The sequence below is a fragment of the Marmota marmota genome, unplaced genomic scaffold (assembly GCF_001458135.2).
Source record: "Marmota marmota marmota unplaced genomic scaffold, marMar, whole genome shotgun sequence".
Lineage (NCBI taxonomy): Eukaryota > Metazoa > Chordata > Mammalia > Rodentia > Sciuridae > Marmota > Marmota marmota.
The window spans coordinates 717,044-744,835 of record NW_025999928.1 but is presented as its reverse complement, the minus strand read 5'-3'; the positions used below and the strand labels follow the sequence as shown (position 1 = coordinate 744,835).

Genomic DNA, 27,792 nt, shown 5'->3' with positions numbered 1-27,792 from the left:
TGACCTTGCTCAAGGACCAGGGCGGATTAGGGTGTTCCCGGTTTAGGATAATCCGGTTTAGGGCGTTCCAGGTTTAAGATTATTCCTGCTGGGAATAGGGCGTATCCTGCTGCCTGAGTTCCCCTTGAGTTCTCACGGGATTCAGACAGTATTTTTTGGGACAGAAGCCCAGTGGAGGTGGATTTGGGCAGAGAACGTGGATTTCCCCAGAACGTGATTGTAGACGGCTGGTGTGAGTTCCGGAATAAAGAGTTGCTGTTTGAATCTACAAGCTGTGTGGTGGCTCGTGATTTTGTGCCCAGCCAGACTGAGGCATTTGTGCCCAGCCAGACTGCGGCACATTCTGGTGCAGGACATTGACAAACATTGCTGGACCACACTCTCAGAAGCAGGATATTCGGTGCATTCTCTGTTCACAAGAAAACTAGCAGTTAATAGGAAAAAACTCACCCCTCTCCCCATCTGGAGATTTTATACCTATCTCAGAGAACTCATGTCAAGCGCAATGACCAAGTATCCAAACCTATGAGATACAACTAAAGCATATTTTAAGGAAATAAAAACTCTGTCAGCCAGAAAGCTGAAGTCTCAATTCCTATGTATTTTGTTCCTCTTTCCTTCCCTTCCTTTTTGTCCTCCCTCTGCTACCTCTAAACTGTTTTGTTTTGCCTTTCTTTTAGTTTGTCTTGGTACTGGAGATCTCCAACCATTTTTATTTTTTATTTTGAGACAGGGTCTCACTTAACTGCTGAGAGCCTAAGTTGCTGAGGCTGCCCTCAAACCTGAGATTCTCCTGCCTCAGCCTCCCAAGTTACTGGGATTAGAGTAATGTGCCACCACACTTGGTTGTTCTTCTTTTCTTTAAAACCCTACTTTTGAATATTTTATGATCAGGAATATTTTTGTTCTCAGTTTTGTTATTTTTATTTTAAAGATTTAAAGATTGAATATCTCCGGGAGAGTCAAGAGTTGAATTTGCAAAAATTAAAGAAATCAGAACTCATACTTAATGAAGCTAAACAAAAAATGAGAGAACTTACAATTAACATCAAGATGAAGGAAGATCTGATTAAAGAATTAATAAAAACAGGTAATAGTGTCCTATGAACAGGTTATATGAGAGAGAAAACTTTTAAAATTGCTTTTGATGTGGTAACATTTACTGTACTTTTTGAAGCTCAGCACTATGCAATATAGACTGGATTAGGTATGGCAAGGTGTGTTTTAGAGCCAGTATGTGGAGGTTAGTTATTAAAAGAATTTTATTAGGGTGGATTTTATCTATAATGTGTTCTAGCCAGTATGAACTTTGTGTTGTGCTGAAACTCTATGACACTTGATATTTTTCCCATTTAAAAAAATACTAAACATCTAAGAATACATCTGAGATGTTATTCTAACAAAATTGTAATAATTATTTGTTTTAAATTATTAATCATGGGCTGGGATTGTGGCTCAGCGGTAGGGCACTCGCCTAGCATGGGTGGGACCCAGGTTCGATCCTCAGCACCGCATAAAAATAAAGGCATTGTGTTGTGTCCATCTACACCTAAAAAATAAATAAAAATTTCTTTAAAAAAATTATTAATCATTATTGACTTAGTTTTTGTTTTGTATTGGAAATTGAACCCAGGGGTGGTCATCCTCAGGCCTTTTTTTAAAATTTTATTTTGAGACAAGTCTCGCTAAGTTGCTTAGGCTGACTGAACTTTGATCCTCCTGCTTCAGCCTTCCAGGTTGCTGGGATTACAGGTTTGTACCAGCTACACATGGCTGGACTTAGTTCATTTTTAATGTTAATTTTTAACATTATATTTTAGATGGTGGTAATTTTTATTTCTCTAAAGACATGAGGATTTGCTCTTGGGAGCTGTTCTCCTAGGTGAGCCAAGTTTTTAGCTCTTTGTCTCACATTCTGCTTGATTGGGTTATGTATGGTATCCTCTCCTTGTCCTCCCCCAAATTAGGTTTGCCTTACAAAGGTCAATTTAGACTTTTGATTTTTCTTCCCCAAATACTCAAAGGATCAGCCTTGACCACTTTGAAATTCAGTAGAAAATTAAAAGAATAAAAGACACTAGCATTTCTTTTCCGTAACTCCAACTATCTGTTCTCATTGGAGAACTGAAGGAAACATTATCTTCATTTTTTTTCAAGCCCAAGAGTGTAATCACAATCAAACTACATACATTAAGATGAGCCTCAAATCTGCTCTCAGCAAGAAGAAAGCTGCTTTCCCACTTGTCTTTCCTTCAAATTTGATTTCTAGCTGTTGATTCTCCTTTCTTAACCTCTTCTGCTTTGCCAAAGCTTTTCTCTTCTCTTCCTCATTCCTAGTGACACATGTGTTAGGCGTCATCCTTACTTTACCTACCAGATGTTTTGAGTTTGATAATGCTCATATCTCACAGGCAGGATCAAATGCCATTTGACTCCTCATAGGAATATCTAGGAGTTGATCGAGGGGTTGAATTGCCTTCTCCATCCATAGAGTTTCAGGACAGTGCCTGTGAGAATATTTATCCCTAGAATAAATTATTTTTTTTTCAGGGTTGTTATCTCGCCATGAATCTCACTGAACAAGCATGCTTTTCTGCCTGGTATATCTATTTTTGTTGCTTTAAAACAGGACACCTAAGTGTACATAGAGTCTTCTTTTTCTTACTCATTAGGACCAAGAACACTTTGGAAAAGCTGGGTGTGGTGGTGCAAGCCTGTAATCTCAGTGACTTGGGAAACTGAGGCAGGAGGATCACAAGTTTGAGGCCAGCCTCAGCAACTTAGCAAGACCCTGTCTCAAAAAATACAAAAAGGGATGGGTATGTAGCTCAGTGTTAAAGTGTCCTGAGTTCAAACTCTTAATACCAAAAAAAAGTTTGAAGCTTTCCTAAAGATCCTCAGAGATAGTGACTAGCAAAAGGGTCACGGTGTGCTTACTTTTCAAGTAGCAACTACTACAGCCAGCAATACAACAGCACATGTATATTGTATTTCATCAATTCTCATATACTTTTTTCCATATCTTAATATCTGAAATCAGAATGTGTCTTACAGTCAGTGGCAGTTTAGCATTTTATCATTGTATAATTGGCACTGTATTTTTTTTCTTGATAAAACATTGGTCTGTTGAATGATTGATGAACAATCCAAGATGATTTATTTAAATGCGCTCTAGTTTTATGTATCTATTTCAGAGTTCCATGGCTTAAACTCAGGACCACCTTATACATGCTATGCATACACTTTGCCACTGAGCTATACTCTATACTCTCAGTCCCCAGTTATATGTATTTTAGTTAGATATTCATAGTTCACTGTGTGTTTAGTTCAGTAATTCCTTTTCATCAAAAATTATAAGATTTTTCATGTAGCAATGTAACAAATTGTATAATAGTGTCATAAACTGTCCCTGGTGATTATTTGTTCCCTGAACTCTAGATTCCTATTTCCATGAGTTTGTCAATTTAGTTCAGAGACAGTTTTCATTCCAGAACAAATCAAAACCAAATGTTTAGAGTCAATACTTGGGCTTAAAATGAAAAGAAATATAGAATTTTCTATATCATGTTTTTCTCTTATGTTCTAAATATTCACAAAGTATTTTAAAAGAATTCATCTGTAACAAGTCAGTGTAATCAAAAAGGAGAGAATCTGTCTGCTCTAGATTAAAAGACTCTTTAAGAGACTTAAGAATCAGCTGTATAATAGACCTTGTTTAGATTCTGATTAAAATACACCAGTTATAAAAGATACGTTGAGATAATTGGGGAAGCCTAAATATGAATTAGTAGGTATCAGTATTGTTAGTCATTATCAGTATTGATATGACTTTATGGTTATATCCACATTTCATATAGATGCTTATTGAAATATAAACATAAGATGATATAACATTTGGGATTGTTTTATATATTAAGCAGATATAACAAAAGAAGACTTAATTGAAGCAACTGACAGAATGTTAATAACTCTTGAATCTAAACAATGGGGATTCATTTTATTATTTTCTTTTGATACGTTTAAAAATTTTAATGTTTTTGTTGGGCACCATGGTGCACACCTGTAATCCCAGCAGCTTGGGAGGCTGAGGCAGGAGGATCATGAGTTCAAAGCCTGTCTTAGCAAAAGCAAGGCACTAAGCAACTTAGTGAGACCCTGTCTCTAAATAAAATAGGGTTGGGGATGTGACTCTGTAGTGAAGGGCTCCCAAGTTCAATCCTCAGTATCCCCCCAAAAAATAAATTTTAATAATGTTTTTAAAAATTCAAGAACACAGATTGTGAGTATCAGGAAGCCAAAGTGTACTGAGCAAGAGGACAAGTCACCCCAAATATCCTTTTAACTGGATGTTGATGCAAGAAAAACTCAACTGCAAATTCAGAGGATTAGAAATGCCACACTAAAACACAGAACTAGTGAAAAGATTGAATGGCACCAGATGGGAACAATCATTAAGGAACTAATTATTTAAGAGTCTTGGTGGCAAGCTGTGTTTAATAGGAGTGGGTGGGGACAGCTGGGTTTTTAATGTGATGCTTAAATGGTAACTCTGCCCAGCTGGAGTTTTAGAATAGAGATTTTTATGTTTTTATGTTTTTTTTATGTAATTCATAATTGTTATTACTGTCATTATGGTGAAGGTAACGATGCCAAGTCTGTAAGCAAACAGTATTCTCTGAAAGTAACAAAACTAGAACATGAAGCAGAACAGGCAAAAGTGGAATTAAATGAAACACAAAAGCAGCTACAGGAACTGGAAAACAAAGATCTTTCTGATGTTGCTTTGAAGGTAAAGTTACAGAAAGAGTTCCGTAAAAAGATGGATGCAGCAAAGCTAAGAGTCCAGGTAACTAAGAAACTTTTTAAACTCTTCTTTGCTTAAATAAGATATTTTTCCTTATTTAAGGATCCTGCTTTGAGGATTCTTGTACCATGTTAGGAGAGAAGAAAGACATCCAGTTTTTACCAGTAAGAGAAATTGGGTGGCAATTTTCTTTCCCATTGTGCTGGTTGATTTACATAATTGACAATCTGAGTAGTTTTTTATTTATTCGAGAAGTGTTTTATTTTAATCTTGGTATCAAAAACCACATGGAGAGAAATAAAGAATAACCAAATAGTATCCTTTTCTGAAGGACAAAAGATTAAATAATGGTTTAAAATGCATCAGGTGCTTTGTGGACACTCAACAAATGGGAATTGTTTAAATTATAACTGCGTGGTGTAAGAAAGGTTAATAACATTGGATCCTACAACTCAACCTTAATTTTCTAATGCCTGAAATTTAGCTGTATTTTCAGAAATGGCTACAGTTAAACTTTTCATTCTAGGACTGATGATGTAACCCAGTGGACTTGACAAATATGTGTAAGACCCTGGATTCTGTCCCTAGCTTAAAAAAAGAAGAAAGAGAGAAATATCTTATTACAGAGAGATTTCGTATAAGGAAAACGTTTCAGGTTCTTTGAGGATAGTCCTTGTTAGTTTGGTCAAAATGAATTTTCTGGAATGCTTCTCCATTTCTTTTTATATCACAATATATTGCTTTCATATTGTAATATGCATATTATTTCCATTGTAGGTAGAGTTGAAGGGTAGTTAACTTAGAGTATTATTATTATTGTGGGAGGAGAACTGCCTCTGTTATTTTTTTTTTTTCCAACAAGATGTCTACTACACATCTCTGGTGTACCAAGTTCAGGTGGGGATGCAGAGATAACTGAACCAGAGTCCCTCCCCCTATGGTTTCCAGTGCAACCCCAAACATATAGACCTCTCTAACCATATAGACTGTTAAGTTAGTATCACATTAAAATAATAGGATTTGAATGTTTGAACTTCTTAAAAAAGGGCTGGTGGTTGTGCATACCAGCTTCCATTTTCTTCAAAACATTTATTTCAACTTAGGAAATTGAGAGTCTTGTGATTGAATTATTTTTTTCCCCTTTTTTTTTGGGGGGGGGTACTGGGGAATGAACATAGATAAGATGATCTACCACTGAGCTACATCCCCAGCCTCCTTTTTATTTTTCATTTTGAGACAGGGTCTCACTAAGTTACTTAGGGCCTCAGCCACCTGAGTTGCTGGGATTATAGGCATGTGCCACCACACCCAGCCTTTTTCATTTCTTGATCCTTTAAATTAGGGCCACGATATTAAACAAAGTACTCATTTTAACAAGATATTAGGAGAATAAAACAATTACATTTTTTTCTTGTGTTTATTATGAAATTTTATTTATAACTTCATAGATTGATATCCTAGCTTCAGTTCTGATTGCAGTTCTTAGTATCACTAATAATCAAAATTATTATTTTTCTAAAGCAGTTATGTTTACATCTGTAGTTTAAGTATTGTTAATGGATTTAACAAAGATGATTTTTATATTTTCTAATCTGATATAACTAAAATGGTTGAGTTTAAAGATTATTATTAGGGCTCGTGAACTATCATATCTGTTTTTCCTTTTTCTTTGTGTGTATCTTTTTCTGCCAAGGCTGCTGATAAGGAAAGGAAAAGGGAGTTGCAGAACTTAACTTCAGAAGAAACATTTGATACAGTGGAGAACCGAAACAAATATGTAGTTTTAGAAATTTTGTTCCTTTGACATATTTATGCAATGCTGATGATGAGGAGGATGACTCCTACTGTTTGTTGAGTGTCTATATGTACCTGATGTCTATATGTATTTTTTAATATTTATTTAATCCCATTAGGTGGGTATTTTTACCCTCTTTATAAATGAGGAAATTATGTTTTAGAAAGATTAAATAATTTACTCAGTCACATAGTAATGATAACAATATCAATTTTCAGCAATCTAATCTAATGTGCCATTTTAATCTAATCAATCAATCTACTGTGCCATTTTAAAATATTGAAACATTAACATTTTTATTGGTATAATGCTATTGTTTCCATTTTTAAAACTTAAAAAAATTAAATTTTTAATATCTAAATTTTGTATTTTTATGTATTTAGATATATGTAGAGTTATATGTAGCATTAATAGTTTAATGCTAATAAAGGTGCCCTTTTGAATACCTATACAAAAAATAATAGCAACTGTATCCGACTTTTAAATAAGTTTATCAGAATGTATGGTGATATTTTTAATACTTATGAAAAAGATAACCAAAATGTTGGTATTATAATGGACTAGTATTACAGTTACTGTTGATGATAGTGGCAAAGCCAGTGTCCAAGTATGGGAAATTGCAAAGGCCTGTGACCTGCAAAGCAATGGTATCTGCAGATTGTTAGTTTTTCGTCTATAATGGGATACGGTCTGTGGTGCACCTCTTCCTTCCTCAAGAATGTCTTGTATGAAAATAACACCAACTTAATCTTTAACACTGTGAGTAGCAGTACAGACAGTAATCTGTGAACTAGTACTTGTCCACAAACCGCATTTTGAGTAGCACTGCTCTAAGCTGCAGTAACTCTGTGACTACTTAGTTTAATTAAAACAAAATATGCTTATGGTAGCAGCTATTGCTAAAATAAAGAAAATAATTAATTGTGGTCTGCATAATTTACAAATGACCTCTCCTTAACTTTTTATGCCACTTAGGAAGTACTTAGTGCAATGCTAAAATACATAATATAAGTGTAATTGTGTTAGCTTTTCATTGCTCTAAACAAAATACCTCCCAATAACAACATAGAGGAGGAAAATTTTATTTTGGCTCATGGCTTCAAAGGTTCATTTCTTCGACTCCATTACCCTGGACCCAAAGGTGAGGTAGAACATCATGGCAGAAGGGAATGGCTTTGCTCTATTCCTGGTGGCCAGGAATGGAGTGGGGGGAACGACACATGACCAGGGAAAATTAACACTTTCAGAGAACACCCCCCAAGGACCCACCTCTTCCAATTAGGATGGACTGATTTGGTTACAGCTGTCATTATCGAATCATTTGACCTCTGAACATTCCTGCTTTGATGCAGGAGCTTTGGGGAAACACCTTGTATCCAAACCAAAAGAGTTCATTTGTTTGATCAGGATTAAATTGTAGTCCTGATTTTAATCCAGCTGTTTTATATTAGTAGTGTAAACACTTTGAAAATGTTAGCAAAAATTTGGGGCTGGGGTTGTGGCTTAGCATGCACGAGGCACTGGATTCAATCCTCAGCACCACATAAATGTAAAATAAAGATATTGTATCCACCTAAAACATAAAAAAAAAATATTTAAAAAAATGTTAGCAAAAATTTAATGCTATCTATAGATAATTTTAATTAATGTTAAAATAGTAGCTATAATGGTCATTTGTAGGGAAAATGTTATCAGTTCTAACCATCTGAATTCAGGGATTAGTAATTTAGGCTAACACTGAATATAAAAATAACAGCACAATAGAATACTGTGCAGTCACACAGAAAGAACAAAGACTTCAAAGATAAGTAGCAAAAAAGGGAGGTTAAGAATTGTCTATGGTAGTATACACATGAAAATATTTGTATACATATGTGTAAATTATATAAAGAGTAAAGAATTGTTTGTGAACCTACCAAAAATAAGTGAAAATGTAGGAAAAATGGATGCCATTACTAATGAATGAAAAGATTAAGTTTTGTTGAGGAATGTGAGAGATGTACTTTTTCATTTTGAAATATTCTGTATTATCTCAGATCTTACAGAAGAAGCAACAGGATAGTAGGAAATTAGCATCACTGTCAATCCAAAATGAGAAACGTGCTAATGAACTAGAACAGAATATAGATCACATGAAATATCAAAAGGTAAAGCTGCAAAAAAGACTTCGAGAAGAAAATGAAAAAAAGAAGCAACTGGATGCAGAAATTAAGCGGGATCAACAAAAAATCAAAGTAATATTGTCATACATTCCTGCTAAGTGTAATATGAAATGTTAAACGGCTCAGAGCTAACGAAGCCAAGGTCTTGATTCATTTGGCTTGTGAAGTGTCTATCCTTGACCTGTCCTTCACTGCTGTCCTTAATTCACTTTAAAGCTTTGTTCATCTACATAGTAAAACCTATTTATTGAATTCTGAGTACTGTCTTGAAGCCTTTGACTTCACAAAAAAAGGTACAGTGATAAATTTCTCTTAGTGGGATCTTTAGTTGAGGCTGCCAAAACCATAAATTTATAAAGCTTTCTAATTAATATCATTTGAATAAGATTTCCCATTTTCAGTGCTTTGAAGTGCCTTTGCCTTGGTCATGTGGCTGCATGGAAAAAATACCAGGTTAAATGGTAACATTTCATTCATAGTGAGCAGAAGAATGATCAGACTGTAAGCCCAGCAGTTCCATAGAATGGATAACTGGGGAGGAACTGATGGTGTCAGCCTGGGCTCTGGACTCAGATTAACATTAGGTTCAAATCCCAGCTCTCTCACCCTGGCTGAGGACTTTATTGAGAAAATCATTCACCCTCTCTGAGTCTTTTATTCTTACTAAAATGGCCTTAATTATACATTGCTTACAGGGCCTTTTTGAAAAAGAACAACAAATACTTATCTAGCACTGTGTACTATGCTGTATTGTGTTGAAATAGTGACCAGCAAACAAGGCTTAAAATATAACTGGAAACTTCATAGATTTTTTTAAAAATTAAAACTTTATATATTTTTAGAGAAGTTTTAGATTTTCAGAAAAATTGAGAGGAAGATTTCCCCTACTGCACACATGTATAACCTTCCCCATTAGCAACACTCCCCAGATTTGTTAGATTTTAACATTGGATATAGCCTATTTTCATATCATAAAAAAAGTCACAAAATCTATGGGAGGGAACTTAAAGAACATTTACTTGTTCTTTTCTAAAAAGCAATTTTATTGAGATATAATTCATATACCATATATTATTAGTTCTTATAAGGTATGGTAAAATATATATGAGTTTATAATTTTAAATGTACAATCCATTGGCATTAATTATATTCACAATGTTATGCGTCCATCACCTTTTCTTTTTCCAAAACTTTTCATCATCTCAAAGAGAGATTCTATAACCATTTAGCATCTTGTTTTCCTCCAGCTCCTGAAAACTACTTTTTGTCTGCATGAACTTGCTTTTTCTAGATATTTCATACAAGTGGAATCGTATACTATTTCTACTTCTGTGTCTGGCTTATTTCACTTAGCATGTTTTTATGCCATGTTGTAGCATGTATCAGAACTTCAATTCCTTTTATAGTCAAATAATCTTACTTTGCAAAGCTAGGTACAGTGGTGTATATCTGTAGTCCCAGTTACTCAGGAGGCTGAGGCAGGAAGATCTCTGGAGCCCGAGAGTTTGGGGTCAGCCTGGGCAACATAAAAAATTTTAAAAGTTCATTGTGTAGATATACCACATTTTGTTTATCCATTAATTCATCAGTGGACACATGAATTATTTCTACCTTTTGGCTATTATGAATAATGCTACTATGAACATTGTCATACAAATAACTGTTTGAGCCTCTGATTTTGGTTTCTGGATAGATACCTAGGAGTAAATTTCTGGATCGTATGGTAATCCTATGTTTAGCTATTTGGCAAACTGCCAGTGGTTTTCCATAGCAGCAGTAGCATTTTACATTCCTTGTAGCAATGTTTGAAATTTCTAATTTCTCCCTATCTTCACCAATATTTGTTATTTTCTTACATTTTTTTTTTTTTTTTTTTTTAGTTTTTTCAGTCATCCAACTAGGTATGAAGTAGTTATCATACTGTTTTGGGTTTTTTGGTTTTTTTTTTTTTGGTACTGGGGCACTCGACCACTGAGCCACATCCCCAGCCCTATTTTGTATTTTATTTAGAGACAGGGTCTCACTTAGTTGCTTAGCACCTCACTTTTGCTGAGTCTGGCTTTGAACTCGCAATCCTCCTGCCTCAGCCTACCGAGCTGCTGGGATTACAGGCATGTGCCACTGCACCCAGCTTTATCTTACTGTGAGTTTGATTTACACTTTCCTAATGACTAGTAATGTTGAGCATCTTTTCATTGGTTATTGGCCATCTTCTTTAGAGAAATGTCTATTCATATCCTTTGTCTAACTTTTCAATTGGGTGTGATTGCCTTTGTTGTTGAGTTGTAGGAATTCTTATATTTTGGACATTAAATTCTATCAGATACATCATTTCCAAATATTTTTTCCCATTTTATAGGTGTAGTTAAACTTTTTTTTTAAATAATTGAATGTAGCACTTCACTGAACTATATCCCCATCCCTTTTTTTTTTCCCCTTCTTTACTTTGAGACAGGGTCTCACTAAATTGCCCAAGCTGACCTTGAATTTATGATTCTCCTTCCTCAGTCTCCCAAATGTTGGGATTCCAGGTGTGTGCCACAGTGCCCAGCTATTTTTTCTTTCATTGCTTGTGCTTTTGGTGTCATATCTAAGAATTCCTTGCCAAATCCAAGACCATGGATAATTACTCCTACATTTTCTTCTAAGAGTTTTATGACTTTAGGTTGTTCATCTACTTTGGGTCAGTTTTTGTATACGGTATGAAGTAGGGTTCATTTTTTTCATTGTGGAACTCCAGTACCATCTGGTGAAGACACTATATTTTCCCTGACAAATGGTCTTGACACACTTATCAAAAATAAGTTTGCTTGGGAAATGGGAAGATGTTGGTAGAGTACAAAGTTGGGAGTTATCTAGGTTAAGTCCAGATAGCTAATAGATAGCTTTATATGCCTGTATTTAAAAACACTATATTTTAACACTGAAAAATTGCTACGAAGGTACGTTTCAGGTGCTTTCATAACAAAAAACAAAATTGTAATTATGTGGGGAGATGGATTATGTTAATTAGTTGACTCTAAATCATTTCACTATGTATATGTATACATGATGTTGTATACCCTCTGGACAGTTGTCAGTTAAACTCTGACAACTCCCAATTTTTATTTTTAAAAAATCAATTGGCCATAGATGTGTGGTTTCTAAACTCTGAGTTGTATTCCATTGTCTATATGTCTATGCTCATGCCAGTACCAAACTATGTTGCTTATTACTAAAACTTTATAGTAAGTTTTGAAATTGAGAAATAAACCCTCCATCTTAGCTCTTATTTTTTAAAATACTTTGAGTTCTCTGTAATTTCATATGAATTTGAGGGTCAATTTTTTTTTTTATCTTGACAATACCAAGTCTTTTCCAGTGCACGAGCATGGAAGTCTTTCAATTTATTTAGGTCTTCAAAAATTTTTTAGCAATGCCTTATAATTCTCAGTATATCAATCTTTTACCTCCTTAGCTAAATTTCCCCAGATGTTGAGTTCTTTTAGATAATTAAAAGTGAAATTGTTTTTATAATTTCCCTGAGTTATTCATTCTTTGTAAGGGTAACAATTATAACACAGATAATATTTATTGAGTATTTATATTCAAACAATACAAATCCTTTTCGCTCCTATGTTTTTGTCTTTAACATCTTCGATTTTTCTCCTAAAATCATCCTTCATCCTGTTTTTCCCTCTAAGTATTCTCTCTCTCAACTACCATTCATAACCAGACTTCTTAGATAAGTTGTATACATTTGTTTCTATTTCTTCTATTCCCATTTTCTTATGTTCTCCAGTCTGGCTTCTGGCCCTACCACCCACTTCAAAACTCGTGAGAAGTTCACTAGTTCTCTCAATGTCACTACAGTTCTTATTTTTTAAAAAAATATTAAAAATTTTCTGGGCATGGTGGCACAAGCCTGTAATCTCAGCAGTTCAGGAGGCTGAGGCAGGAAGATCACAAGTTCAAAGCCAGCTTCAGCAAATTAGGGAGGCCCTAAGCAATTTAGACCCTGTCTCAAAATAAAAAAATAAAAGGGCTAGGGATGTAGTTTAGTGAGAAAGTGCCTCTGGATTCAGTACCCAGTACTAAAAGAAAAAAAGAATCAAAATTTTAAAATTTATATATGATAATTGTACATATTTTGAGGGTATAGTGTGGTATTTCAGTATAAATTCCTTATCTTAACACTCAGCTATATCTGGTGCAGTTTTCACCACTCCCTCCATCTTGAAATATTTTCTCCTCCTTGTGACATTTTATTCTCCTTATTTTTGCATCTTTCTTGTTGCTTGTCCTTTGTCTTTGCTACTTCATCCTATTCTATCAATTCTGTACATATGGGAGTTCCTCAAAGTTCTTTCCTATGCCCTCTTATCTTTTATATTCTGATCTTGTCTTTTTCTATGGCTGCAATTAAACTCTTGACAATTCTCAATTGAATTATTAATCCCAGATCTGCCCTTTGAGCTCCAGGTTCATATATCCAATCATTAACATATTCACTAAGTTGTTTTATAGGGGAATAAATAATTTTCCTTATAACCCCACTATTCCTCTTCCTTGCCCCCTTGATGGGGGACACACTGTAGTTCTTCAGTGTGTTTATGTTATATATAATCCATTCAGTTGGGTAAGAGAAATTTTAGGAGTCATCATCAACTCTTCCCTTTTCCTTAATGACTCACATTCATTGAACTCAAATCCTTGAGTCTGTGCTATCGAATATATCTTCTTTTCATTTTTGTGGTGCATCTTCAAGTATCCTGAATCTGTCCAGTTTCTATTTCTACTGCCAACAGCCTAGGTTTTTGTTAAAACCCTCCCTCCAATTTGAGGACTAGGCCTTCCTGTCAATCTTGTGGATTTTGGGTTTCAACTCTTCATGTCTCATAGGTTATGCCTTAAACAAGACTTAGCACTCTCTAAATCCATGTTTGAGGAAAAGAAAAAAAAAAAAAAACTTTTGTTCAAAGGATGTACAGTCTGCTGAAATGCAGCTCTGCATGTAACTTACTTTTTAAATTTTTTTTTTTGTAATTGTAGATGGACAGAATGCCTTGTTTATTTTTATGCAGTGCTAAGGATTGAACCTACTGCCTCACACATGCTAGGCAAGCACTCTTCCACTCAGCCCTGTAACTTGCTTTTTACATTCTTCTGTAGGAGCAATTTTCTTCTTTCTAGTCACATCTCTAATTATAAATAATCTATTTATGGGGAATACAGGTATTCAAAACAAGGAACAGATTGCCCCAAATATTCATTGACATTTTCACTGCTTGCTAAAACAGAAAACCTGCTCAGAGTCCTAAAAGATATCTTGCCCTCTGTTTGGCGATAACTTTCCAAGCCTTGTTGTTTGTCCATTTTCTATTTGTGTGACAATTTAGAGAGAATACTACTACTTACACATAGGCTCTTATCCATAGAAATGGGAATCCCTGGAATTATGGGTGTTAGTGTGATCTTGGGCATTTTACCTCTGAGCACCCATTTTTTCATCTTCAATAGAGTTTGTAATAGTCCCTGTCTCATAACATTGTGAAGATGAAATGGGAAAATTAGTTAAGTAAAATTAAAAAGTCTATCCAGTGCCTGTTGCACAGTTATTTTGATTCTGTAACAGGGATTATAATATAAACACACAATAATGTCTGGAGCAACATGTGAGAGAATTAGACCTACTGCAGTATACTTTTAAAGGTTATGTGGATGGCTAGGAATAGTAGAGATTTAACTCCAAGTATAAGGTGCTGTTATTTAAGGTGGCTTTTGCTGGGACTATGAGAAGAGTTAAGTGAACCCAGGTCTAGGGGGAAGGAACTGATGGTAAAGGGGGGGTGCAAATTCACTCAATACAACTCAGATGGGCATAGAAAGTTTTTTTGTTTTAGTCTTTAGCAGACCTATCTTCTTTGTGAGCACCCTTTCCCCCCACCATTCTTTGCATGAAAATTGCTGAAAATGTAGTGAGAACTAACCAGATGTCCTGTTTGTTCAGACCTTTACCTGAAAATGTAAACATTTCCTTTAAATAATTCTTAGGTCTCTTGAATAAGAATGTCCAGTCCCTTAACTTCTTCCTCCCTGTGCTTCTCTCATCAAGATAGCATCCAGTGTTTGCGGTAGTTGAGTGTGGATTTCTTTGATTGCATCCCATAGAGTTGAGGCATGCGACTGGCTAGAATCTGCTCTCTTTTGTTCACCTTAACCCTACATAACCTGCTGACCCCTGATGATTAGGCCCAAGGCTGGAATAATTCATAGGCTGGTCTGTCTGCCATTTTAGAGTATGGGAGTGTTTAGGCTTTATATCATCTCCCCTAGAATATAAACTCTTGTTGAGGCTATAGGGTCTTCTGTCTAGCTTGCTACTCCAGGGGCCTGGGTTTATTCTCAGTTTGGGGACCTATTCCCCATAATGACTAGCAGGCATTGGCCTCTCAACTCACTATTTATGCCACATGACACCAAGGAGACTAATCTTTCCTAACCACATATTTATGCTGTCTCAGTGAGGCTGGGCAATCCCACATGGGTGTAGAGCCTCTGCACTGCCATATTCCTCTCTCCCACATGAATTTAGGGTCCTTTTATGATAATCTTTACTTATTACTCCCTTTCTGGGCCAAAATGAGAGGACAATTGAGACACAGATCTTTATTACTCTTTTCTTCTTTCTGCCATCCCCAGGGTTGAAAAGTGGTAGTTTATCCTTTTACTTTCATTTTATTTGTGCTTCTGAAATTACCCATGGAAAAGGTACAGTTTTTATTTCATTACAAATTTGTCCTAACCCAATACTTTTACTAGATATGAATTAGTAGAAATTTGAAATAAAGTTGCATGTATGTGTGTGCACGCACTGAAGATTAAACCCAGGGCCTTGCACATGCTAGGCAAGTGTTCTACCACTGAATTACATACCTAGTCCTTTATAAATTTTTTTTTGAAACAGGGGCTTGCTAAGTTGCCCAGGCTGGTCTTGAACTTGCAATCCTCTTTACTTAGCCTCCTGAGCAGCTGGTATAACAGGTATGTGCCACTGGAAGCAGCTGAAAGTCCTTTTAAAAACATTATTGGAGTAAATAGACATAAAACAGTACTGTCAAACTGCTATCCATAAGTCTCTAAACACCTACTTTCAATTTCTCTATTAATCTATCATGGACCAATAACAAACAGTATGCAGACTGGGCTGTTTACCATGGCCACCTCTTTGGTTCCTGCCAGGCTTTAGTGGTGGACTGCAACAGCATCTCTGAATCCAAGGAAGGATTATGAACATTGGGCCTCTTGACTTGGCCCTTAAGATGTGGATGGAAACTAAAGGAATTTGGAAAATACACTTCACCAGGCCCATGATCTGTCTTGCAAGGCTGTTCTTATGCTGAAGACTCTCATTTTTTAGCACCTTGCATATTACTTTTCTTTTGTACTTCTACTGTAATAAATTCTAATATGCCCACAACAGACAGCTGTCTTGGGTAGACTAACTGTGGAGGTCATGAGCTTAGAAAGGCAAGGAGAAGAGCACATTGATAAATTTTAGACTTACCTTTGTTATGCTAATCCTCATAAAGAATGGGGGGAAATGCTGAGTTCTGTTACTAAACCCTGATTTTTGCAGTTAGATTTTATTGCCTCAGTAAAAGCTAAAATTATTTTCTTTTCAAATAGCCCCACTATCTCATTTTGTCTCCTTTTGCAATTAGGAAAGTAAATGTTAAGAAAATCACTCTTGGGCTGGGGTATATCTCAGTGGTAATGTATATACATAAGCATGTGCAAGACCCTGGGTTCAAGCCCCAGCATCAAAAGAAAAAAACTAAAAAAGAAAGAAAAAGAAAATTATCATCTTCATATTTAATGATAGTGAGGTAGTAAAAGTGATAAGGTTTTAAAAATTTCTTTCTTTACAGGAACTACAGTTAAAAACAGAACAGGAAGAAAGTCTAAAACCGAAAGTTGAGGACTTTGATGCATTTCACTTGAAAAGGAGAAAAGGTTCTTTTGGAAGTATAGACCAACTCCAGGTTTGTCATTTCTATTTAGTGTTTCTAGTTTCTGTTCAATTTTTTTTTTTTTTTTTTGGTATGGGGATGATTTGAACTCAGGAGCACTTAACCACTGAGCTACATCCTCAGCCCTTTTTTGTATTTTATGTAGAGACAGCAACTCACTGAGTTGCTCAAGGCCTCTCTAAGTTGCTGAGCTAGCTTTGAACTCTTGATTCTCCTACCTCAGTCTCCTGAGCCACTGGGATTACAGGCATGCACCACTGTGCCCAGCTCTATTCAATTTTGATGATTATATAAATAGTGGCAAAAAGTAGTGGACTGTGAGTAAATCTTCAAATTCTAGGGGTTTTTGCCACTTGGGTGGGTGCAAAATTTCTAATATTTCTTCTGAAATTTCTGTTATTAAAATTATTTTCTCATTCAGAAATGTACTATATTCTTACTTCAGTAGAATGGGGTTTATTTGAATTTTGTGGAAGGTGAACATGAAATCCATGTTCACTAGATTTATTCCCCTATAATCAGGTATATTTCTAAAACTCAGAGCTTTCCTTTTAACAATACTAAATTGTATGAATTCTATATGTAATATATAAAGAACTATTATTTTAGTGCCATATTTTAAAAATGAACAATCATTGTCCATAAGTTAACTTCGAAGTTCAAAGAAACTGAAAATTTTATTTAAGAAAAATAATGTACTTTAGAATTATAATTATACTCAAAATGCAAATATGTCCTTCTTAATTTTGAAAAAATTATTCTCTTTTCCTAAATTGTATGTATTTTTTATATTTATTTTTTAGTTATAGGTGGACACAATATCTTTATTTTATTTGTATGTGGTGCTGGGGATCGAACCCAGTGTCTCACGCATGGTAGGCAAGTACTCTACCTCTCTGAACCACAGACCCAACCCTGTTTTGTTTTAATAGTGCTATTTAGGGCATGGATGTATTCCCCCGTGCCTCCTTTTCATCCAGAAATGTCTTCAATCATAATCTTTTTGGTTTTTCTCTTATTGGATGGAGCTTACAAAGGATTTTTTTTACTCATCTTTTAAATTTATTATGGTGGATATATATATATATATATATACACACATATACACATATACACACATATATACGTGTATATTCATATATATATATACCTCTGCAATAGAGAAAGATTCCTAGTGTGGATTTTTTTGGTTTTGGTGGTACTGGGGATTGAACCCAGGGGCAGTTTACCACTGAGCTATATCCCCAGCCCTTTCTTTAAATTTTATTTTGAGACAGGGTCTAAGTTGCTGAGTCTGGCCTCAAACTTGTGATTCACCTGCTTTAGCCTTTCAAGTCACTGGAATTTCAGGAGTGCACCACCACACCCACCTCCCAGTGTGTTCTTAATATAAGTAAAGGATTTTGTCTGCCCTTTCTTTTTTAGGCTAAAATATCCCAGACTTTTTAAGATGTCTGGAGAATAAATTTTAATTTCTTATAAAACAATACAGCAACATGTTAACTAGAACCACTTACTTCTTCACGAACATGAGTTACTGACAGCCTTCAGTGTGCATTTCAGAGGTTTCAGCAATCTGAAATTACATTATTATCCTATGATTTTTATGGAAAAAGGAAAAAATAAATGATAACATTATCTTTGTAATTTCAATCTAGAAATTGGATGAACAAAAGAAATGGTTAGATGAAGAAGTAGAGAAAGTTCTGAACCAACGCCAAGTATTAGAAGAGCTAGAAGAAGACTTAAAGAAACGGGAAGCCATAGTTTCTAAGAAGGAGGCCCTACTACAGGAAAAGAGCCTCCTGGAAAATAAGAAGTTGAGATCTAGTCAGGTATTCTATTTAATTTGTTTTTCTGGTTTTAGGATTCTTTTTCTCTAAGAGGTAAATCATACCATTGTAAAGTTGGAAACCAAAATAAATTATTCTTATTTTCAGTGTAGTTTGCTACTACTTATCCAAATGACCTTCACCAAAATATGTTGCAATTTTGGAGTAAAATGTTCAATGTTATTTGAAAATCTGATTTATCATTAACTTTTTTATTGTAGTAAAATAATACTAAACATGAAATTTACCATTTTAACCACTTTTAAGTATACAGTTCAGTGGTATTAATTACATCTTCAATGTTGTAGGACCATCATCACTATTTCCAAAATTTAATTCCCCCAAACAGCAGTTCTGTAACCATTAAGTTCACCTCCTTCCAGTCCCTGGTAATCTCTATTAGTAGCTTTAGTGGCTGTTTTAAATAAAACATACCATTTGATAAGTTTGATAGCGAACTTTAATAATTTGGAAAAATAGTCTTGAAATCTCTAGTTGCTACTACTACCCAATTAGGGTTTTGCAAGTTTCCTATAGAAGAAAGATTTTGTATAATGAAGATTTATTTACTTTTTTAATTTATAAAGATTTTGAGGACCTTTATAAAAACTTTTCCTGCAGGACTTGGATTTTATAAGCTAGTTAAGTAGTTTTATTAATGAATTTGCCTCCGTTTCAACTTTGAATGAGTGCAGGACCAGAAATATTTTTTTTTTTTACCTACTGATACATATTTTTAACAATAGCATTTTAAAATGAAAGTGGCTTGCCCAGACCTAAAGAAGACCTATTAACTTTACCTCCAGTTAGTTTTGGGTCTGGGTTCAGTCTACACACTCACTCATGAAACAGACTTCCTCTATTAGACTTCCTTTCAGTGATTATCTAGGCCAGTAGGATATGAGTTGTTGGTGGTGTTTAACCTCTCCACATTGATATAAGAGGTTAGTAATGGGGACCTATACTTACCTCTGCTTAGTGCTCCATTTCCCAGTCTATGTTGGAATAGCTTTTAGCCTCAGGCCACTCAACACAAGATTAGGGTGGCTCTTGCAGCCAGCCTGCTTGTTTGTACTATATCCAAGTAACTTGCTAAACCAGGCTTTCAGGGTCAAATTGTAAAATGTATTCCTCCAAACATGAAAATAATAGGGAAAGATTAACAAATTAAAATCTCAGGTGAGTAATGGAAGAAAATTACCTGGCTTTTTATGATATGTTCTGTATCACAAAAGAGAAGGGAAATTTAAAAAGGAGAAAGGAAAATATTTTCCCTAAAGTAAGTTTACTTCACAAATGAAAACATCTATTTTCTGTTTTCAGTGAGATGTAATATTTAGGAAGCAAGAACATTCTGAGATAAGTAGGAAGTATAATAAATGAAAGCCACAATAAAGTAAAACAAAAATTTTAAAATTTGTTTTAATGAAACAGAAGAGAAGCTTGTGACTGTTAGTCTGTTGCATTGTTTTCTGAACAAAAGCAATAAAAATATTACATCTTTTCCAGTGCTTGAGAAGTAGTTATAAGAGTTGATTATAGTGACTGGGGTTGTAGCTCAATGGTAGACAGTTTGCCTAGCATGTGTGAGGCACTGAGTTCAATCCTTAGCACCACATAAAAATAATAAAATAAAGGTATTGCGTTCATCTACAACTAAAAAAAGATATATTAAAAAAGAAAAGACTTAATTATATGCATTTCAGACAATGAACATGATGGACTGTACACATGCATATTACCCCACTAAAATGACAGAAAGGAAATATATGCACATTATACACAAATTTAATTCAAAATAGATCATCCAGTACTGGCAGGATTGTAAAATGGTGCAGGTACTTTGGATAACCATCTTGTAGTTCCTCAGAAGGTTAAACATTAGAGGTAATATGTGACCCAGAAATTCCACTCCTAGGTGTATAAATGAAAGCATATATCCATATATAATCTCAAATGTAAATGTTCATATCAACATCATTCATAACAGCTAAAAATGAAAACAATACAGATGTTCATCATCTGCTGAATGTATAAACAATCTATGATCTATTCATACAATGGATTATTATTTGACAACTTACAGTAATTAATTAGTGATGCCAGCTACAACATGAATGAACCTTAAAAACACACTGTGAGAACCCTAAAGAAAGAAATCAAAGAAGACCTTGGATAGTCAGAATTAATATTATCAAAATGACCATACTACCAAAAGCACTATACAGATTTAATGCAATTCCAATCAACATCCCAATGACATTTCTCATAGAAATAGAAAGAGCAATCATGAAATTCATCTGGAAAAATAAGAGACCCAGAATAGCTAAAGCAGTCCTTAATAGGAAGAGTGAAGTAGTTGGCATCATTATACCAGACCTTAAATTATACTACAGAGCAATAGTAACAAAAACAGCATGGTAATGGCGCAAAAATAGACTGATCAATGGTACAGAATAGAGGACACAGAGACTAACCCACAAAATTACAATGATCTTTTATTAGACAATGGTGCCAAGAATATACATTAGAGAAAAGATAGCCTCTTCAACAAATGGTGCTGGGAAAACTGGAAATCCATATGCAACAAAATGATATTAAACCCATCTCTCTCACCATGCACAAAACTCAAAAAGGATCAAGGACTTAGGAACACAACCAGCGACCCTGTGTCTAATAGAAGAAAATGTAGGTCCTAATCTCTATCATGTGGGATTAGGCCCCAGCTTCCTTAATAAGACTCCTTTGGCGCAAGAATTAAAATCAAGAATCAATAAATGGGATGAACTCAAACTAAAAAGTTTCTTCTCAGCAGAAGAAACAATCTGTGAGATGAATAGAGAGCCTACATCTTGGGAGCAAATATTTTACCCCTCACACATCAGATAGAGCACTAATCCCTAGGGTATATAAAGAACTTAAAAAGCTAAGCACTAAAAAACCAAATAAGCCAATAAATAAATGGGCCAACGACCTGAACTTCTCAGAAGATGATATACAATCAATCAACAAATATATGAAAAAATGTTCATCATTGCTAGCAATTGCAAATCAAAACTACTCTAAAATTTCATCTCACTCCAGTTAGAATACCAGCTATTATGAATACAAACAACAGTAAGTGTTGGTGAGGAGGTGGGGAAAAGATACACTCATACACTGCTGGTGGAACTGCAAATTGGTGAAGCCAATATGGAAAGCAATATGGAGATTTCTTGGAAAATTGTGAATGGAACCACATTTGACCCAGCTATCCCTCTTCTGGGTCTATACCCAAAGGACTTAAAAACAGAATACCACAGGGACATAGCCACATCAATGTATTTTATAGCAGCACAAGTCACAATAGCTAAACTGTGGAACCAACCTAGGTGCCCTTCATCAGATGAATGGATAAAAAAAAAAAAATGTGGCATATATACACAATGGAATATTACTTAGCAATAAAAGAGAATAAAATCATGGCATTTGCAGGTAAATGGATGGAGTTAGGGAAGATAATGCTAAGTGAAGTTAACCAATCCCAAAAAACCAAATGCTGAATGTTTTCTCTGATATAAGGAGGCTGATTCATAGTGGGGTAAGGGAGGAGGAGCATGGGAGGAATAGATGAGCTCTAGTTAGGATAGAGGGATGGGAGGGGAAGGGAGGGGGTATGGAGTTAGAAATGGTGGTGGAATGTGATGGAGATCATCCAAAGTACATGTATAAAGTCACAAATTGGTGTGAATATATGTTGTATACAACAAGAAATATGAAAAATCGTGCTGTATTTGTGTAATAAGAATTGTAATGCATTCCACTGTCTTATAAAACAATTAATTAAAAAAACACACTATGAGTGAAATACACCTGTCATAATAGACCACCATTGTATAATATCATTTATATCAATTATCCAGTATAGGTAATTCCATAGAGATAGAAAGTAGAATAGTGCTGGGGCTGGGGATGTGGCTCAAGCAGTAGCGCACTTTCCTGGCACGTGCAGGGCGCTGGGTTCATCCTCAGCACCACATAAAAATATGTTGTGTCCACCAAAAACTAAAAAATATTAAAAAATTCTCTCTCTCTCTCTCTCTCTCTTTAAAAAAAAAAAGGTCTGGGCTGGGGATGTGGCTCAAGCGGTAGCGCGCTCGCCTGGCATGCATGCGGCCCGGGTTCGATCCTCAGCACCACATACAAACAAAGATGTTGTGCCCGCCGATAACTAAAAAATAAATATTAAAAAAAAAAAGAGAGAGAGACCCTGTTTCTAAATAAAAAAAAAAAAAGTAGAATAGTGGTTGCCTAGGTTGGTAAGGGACTAGGGAGGAAATGGAATAACTACTAATGGGTATGGAGTTTGTTTTCGAGGAGATGATGAAAATTTTTTAAAATTGATTATGGTTGCAAAACTGCATTTACTAAAACCAATTTATACACATTAAATTGATGAGAATAGTATGGCGTGAATTATATCTCATTAAAGCTGATATTCAGAAGAAAGCTGTAAAGAAAGTAGAGGAGTACCAGAGAACAAGAATTAAAAAAAAAAGTCTGTTAGATGCAAAGCAGATAGATGAGTGGTTACTGTCTTAGTAGAACAGAAGACTGGAGTACATAGAGAGAGGAGCACAAATGAGGGCCAAGCCTTTAGCTTTTTAAAAAATATCAACTGTATTGGAATGTAATTCACATATAACATCAAATGAATGGGCTGAGATTTTCACAAGGCTGAAGTGAGGCATAGGCTAGAAACAGTATATTGAAGGAACGTATTCTTTTTTGCCCTGGGACAATATGATTTATTTTCTGAAGATTGAACCAGGCCCAGCAAAGGGTCAGGATCAATTAGAATACTCAAAACAGGGAACAAATGCAAGTCTACATATGAATTCTGAGACATGCATTTCCTGACCCTCACTGGAATGCTGGTAGTATACTTCCCAGTGGGAGATCAGGAGGATAAAGGCCCCAGACAAATTGTTTCTGGACAAAAGGGGTCTGAAAAGATTTCCTGATAAGTTTGATCAAATGAAGAGTGTAGAGAGGAATTTTATACTTTTATTGAAGAAGAATTAGTTGTAAGGTACAAAAAATTATATCAAATGGAAGTATGATCATTTTAATATTAGTTCAGCTGTGAACTAATAGCCATGAGGTCATAATCAAGTTAATGATAGTCACAAAGTCATAAAAGGTAATCAAATATTGATTTAACTCAGAATTGTAATATAACTTACATTGGGAAAATGGAGGTGGAGAAGAAGTAAAGAAGAGGAGGTGTAAGAGTACTAAATCCCATAATATACAGACAGTAGGCAATATCTAAAATTAATGTTATTTAGAAATATGGACATAAACATAAACAATTGTTGAGGGAGGCTGTTTCTGGGCCACAGGTAAAAGGTTGAGACAAAGGACTACTTTTTCAAAATGATAAATTTTTTCATAGTATATACATGTGTATATTATAAACCATATGGCAGCAGTATGTGTGTGTTTACATATGTATCTATATCTGTATGTGTGTGTGTGTGTATATATATATATATATATATATATATATATATATATATATATATAAAAATTACTGTGATAAAAATATTTCACAAGTTATCTTGAATTAATCTATAATAAACATCTCCATAAATCTGACCAGATTTCTCCATATTTTCTGATCAGAATAAAATAAGAATAAAAACAATTGTACGTTACCCATACATCAAATCTCAACCTCTAGGAAATTGTAGCAATTCTACAATATAAGAAGCTAAGAAAGGGCTGGGGTTGTGGCTCAGCGGTAGAGCGCTCGCCTAACACGTGTGAGGCCCTGGGTTCGATCCTCAGCACTATATAAAAATAAACAAAATAAAGGTATTGTGTCCAACTAAAAAATAAATATTAAAAAAAAGAAACTAAGAAAGAATAAAGTTCAATTAAGAAAATAATAAAAAAGGAAAAACACTAGCCAAGGTATTCTTGGTAGTAAATTCATTTTTTTTTTTTAAGGCATTCAACTTAAGATTGACTCTCCAAAAAAAAAAAAACCCATGGGAGAAAATAATAATGTGAAAGCTAAAAATGCATTCATTAAGTAATTTCTCTGTTTTTCCTACTTTATAAGTAGTGTGGATTTCTGGTAACTGTTTTTGGGATATCTGGGGGTTGTGTCTTTTTAGGCCTTAAACACAGATAGTTTGAAAATATCAAGTCGCTTGAATTTGTTGGACCAAGAGTTGTGTGAAAAGAGTATTCAACTCCAGAGCAGCTCAGCTGAGGAGAAAATAAGGATTTCAGAACAAGTTCAAGCCCTCCAGAAAGAAAAGGATCAGCTCCAGAGTCGAAGAAACATTGTGGATGAAAAAGTTAAAAATGGTAGAGTGCTATCACCCGACGTAAGTCAGTATTCTTTGGAACTGGAAGTGCTGTATGATGATGAATGACTTGGGTGATTTCCTTGTTCTCTTACAATCATAAAAATGATAAATCTGGTAAACATTGCTTTCTTGAGACTTTGTCAGCTTTAATGAGTTCATCTGGCATCTGTTTGGCACCATAAATCATGCTTGACTAGAGACAGATGTTCTTATATAGTGTTCCATGAATGTGTCCCTTCCTGCCATTGCCAGGCATTAGGAAATTAATATTGTCCTTGAGTGTGACCTTTTCAGCTGGGGTTTTTCATCTGAAATCACAGAACAAAGAATATGATTTGAGGGACTCTTTTCTCAGTTGTTCCAAGAAGGGCACCTGCCTTCTCTCTATGAATGTAAATGATAGTAGGATAGTAGGACCTTAAGGGTTAATTCTTACAGATATGTTAATAATTAATCACCACTATTAGGGAAGTAATTAATCCAACTTTATTTATATATATATAATTATAATGCATCAATAAAAAATTTTAAAAATAAAAATAAATAAAAACAAAGGTTAATTTTTTCCATGGAAGCTTGGTTGAGAAAGGACTGATGTTTGAGAGCATATTCTACACTATGTCTGAACAAATAGAGAAATTCAAATCCTAGTAAAATATCTTTTGTTATAGTTTTTATTTAGGAGAACATATGACTCCTCTCACCTCCATTTTTAAGAACTATATAAAGATGATTCATTCATTGGCTATCAAATTGTCAAAGACTATGTATTTTATTATCTTTTTTTTCATAGTATGGTGAGAATTGAACCCTATCACTTGACTACATCCCCAGTTCTTTTTTTATTTTTTATTTTGAGACAGGGCCTCACTAAGGCTGGCTTCAAACTTGTGACTTGAAAATATCAAGTCTTGCCTCAGTCTCTCAAATAGCTAGGATTATAGGCATGTGCCACCACATCCAGCCAGACTAACATCTTTTTAAAAATTTTTATTTCAGTTGATATGATGCCTGTACCTTACTTTATTGGACAGAGGTGAATTTTTGAGCCTGATTTTCACTGCAGTTGTTTTTATATATATATATATTTATATATAGATGGACACAATATCTTTATTATTATTTATTTTTATGTGGTGCTGAGGATCAAACCCAGGGCTCCACGAGTGCAAGGCAAGCGCTTTACCACTGAGCTACAACCTCAGCCCTGCAATTTTTTTTTTTTTTAATATTTTTTTAGTTGTAGATGACATGATAACTTTTTTATTTATTTATTTTTATGTGATGCTGAGGATCAAAACCAGTGCCTCACATATGCTAGGTGAACACTCTACCACTGAGCCACAACACCAATCATCTGCAATTACTTGTTATTTATGTCCTGTCATTATCAAAGCAAGAGAAAATTATATTAAGTTGCTGGAAATTACATGCTTTTTTTTAAAGAACTTGTTTTAATAATAGCATCATGTAGTATTCCTAGAACACCTTTTTTTTTTTTTAGAGAGAATTTTTTTTTTAATATTTATTTTTCAGTTTTCGGCGGACACAACATCTTCGTTTTGTATGTGGTGCTGAGGATAGAACCTGGGCCGCACGCATGCCAGGCGAGCGTGCTACCGCTTGAGCCACATCCCCAGCTCCAATTACATGCTTTGTTGACTTTTGTCATGTTTTAGATTGGAGGCAAGAAAGAGGAAGTAAGGGGACTAGTGAAGAAGAAACAAGAGAAAGGGCAGCATGAAATTAGACTATTGTTCACTGAATTGATGCAAGTAATTAAAACTAACTTGATTGGAGGAATATTATCTACTTCTACTGCCCTGTTTTATAACTTACCTTAGGTAGCTATGCAGAGGCTCACAGAACCTAGCTGTCCTAAGCAGTTAAATTGGAGCCCTACATTTGAAAGTGTGAGAGCAAAGTATGCAGAAAACATTAAGTATTTAAGGAATTTTGCTGATCCACGACTGCTAGTGGGCCCATGAAGGAAATAAGAAAAGTAGAAAGTATCATGCTTCCCTTGCGAAATTCATAAAGAGATAGAAATGTAAGAAAAATTCTCCAGAGGTGGAAATCTAAGAAATGTTAAAACTCCAAAGAACATAAAAAAAGCATGTTACGGATAACGTAGTTAAGCTATCCTCATTACATTATTTATGCAAAGCAGTGCAGTGATGGTTTGTGAGAAGATGGAGTAAGGCAGTCTTGGTGGATTTTGAGCTGGATTATAAAAAAACATGACATGGGCTGGGGCTGTAGCTCGGTGGTAGAGCACTTGCCTAGCACATGTGAGGCACTGGGTTTGATCCTCAGTACCTGGTAAAAATAAATAAACAAACTAAGGTATTGTGTCCACCTACAACTTAAAAAACAAACAAAAAAAACATGACATGTACTATGAGATATAAGACAGAAGTCCAGTTTAGACAGAACATTGTTAAATAAGACACAGTGATGAGAATAAGCAAATTATGTTTGGAGAAGAGTAGAGGTCCCTTATCAAGAAACATTAAGGCTTCTATTTCATGTGAAGTTCTGAAACAAAACTATTTATGGATCTGTGGTGAAAATATAGCACCAAACATAATACCTGATTAGCAGGTATTCTAGATTAGTTTGAGGGAGTGATGAGCCTCCCACAATTGTTAGGGTTCCATTTAGTCTTGAGAACTCCTGTATACTTTTCCTTTGCATGGTTGTTCTCCTTAGTTTAGCTCTGAAGTTGGCTCTGCTCTTACCACTATTTGAAAATCAAGATTAATATTCCCAAATAGATTTGCCAGTAGGAGATGACTAGAAACATGAGATTTTTAAAGTAACAC

General features: G+C 34.9%; 1 protein-coding gene across 10 annotated transcripts in view; it reads left to right on the top strand.

The window, feature by feature from the left end:
- Positions 1 to 27,792, top strand: part of Kif27 (kinesin family member 27) — an 88,786-nt gene that overhangs the window by 43,401 nt on the left and 17,593 nt on the right. For 6 of the 10 annotated variants that reach the window (XM_048800419.1, XM_048800420.1, XM_015506091.2 and 3 more), the window contains 6 exons: positions 935 to 1,090; positions 4,641 to 4,846; positions 8,636 to 8,833; positions 16,672 to 16,785; positions 18,432 to 18,608; positions 24,770 to 24,985. In XM_048800419.1, the coding sequence (XP_048656376.1) occupies positions 935 to 1,090; positions 4,641 to 4,846; positions 8,636 to 8,833; positions 16,672 to 16,785; positions 18,432 to 18,608; positions 24,770 to 24,985 (1,067 nt within the window). The remainder of the gene's footprint in view (positions 1 to 934; positions 1,091 to 4,640; positions 4,847 to 8,635; positions 8,834 to 16,671; positions 16,786 to 18,431; positions 18,609 to 24,769; positions 24,986 to 27,792) is intronic. The other 4 variants (XM_048800423.1, XM_048800427.1, XM_048800422.1 and 1 more) reach the window with 3 other exon arrangements.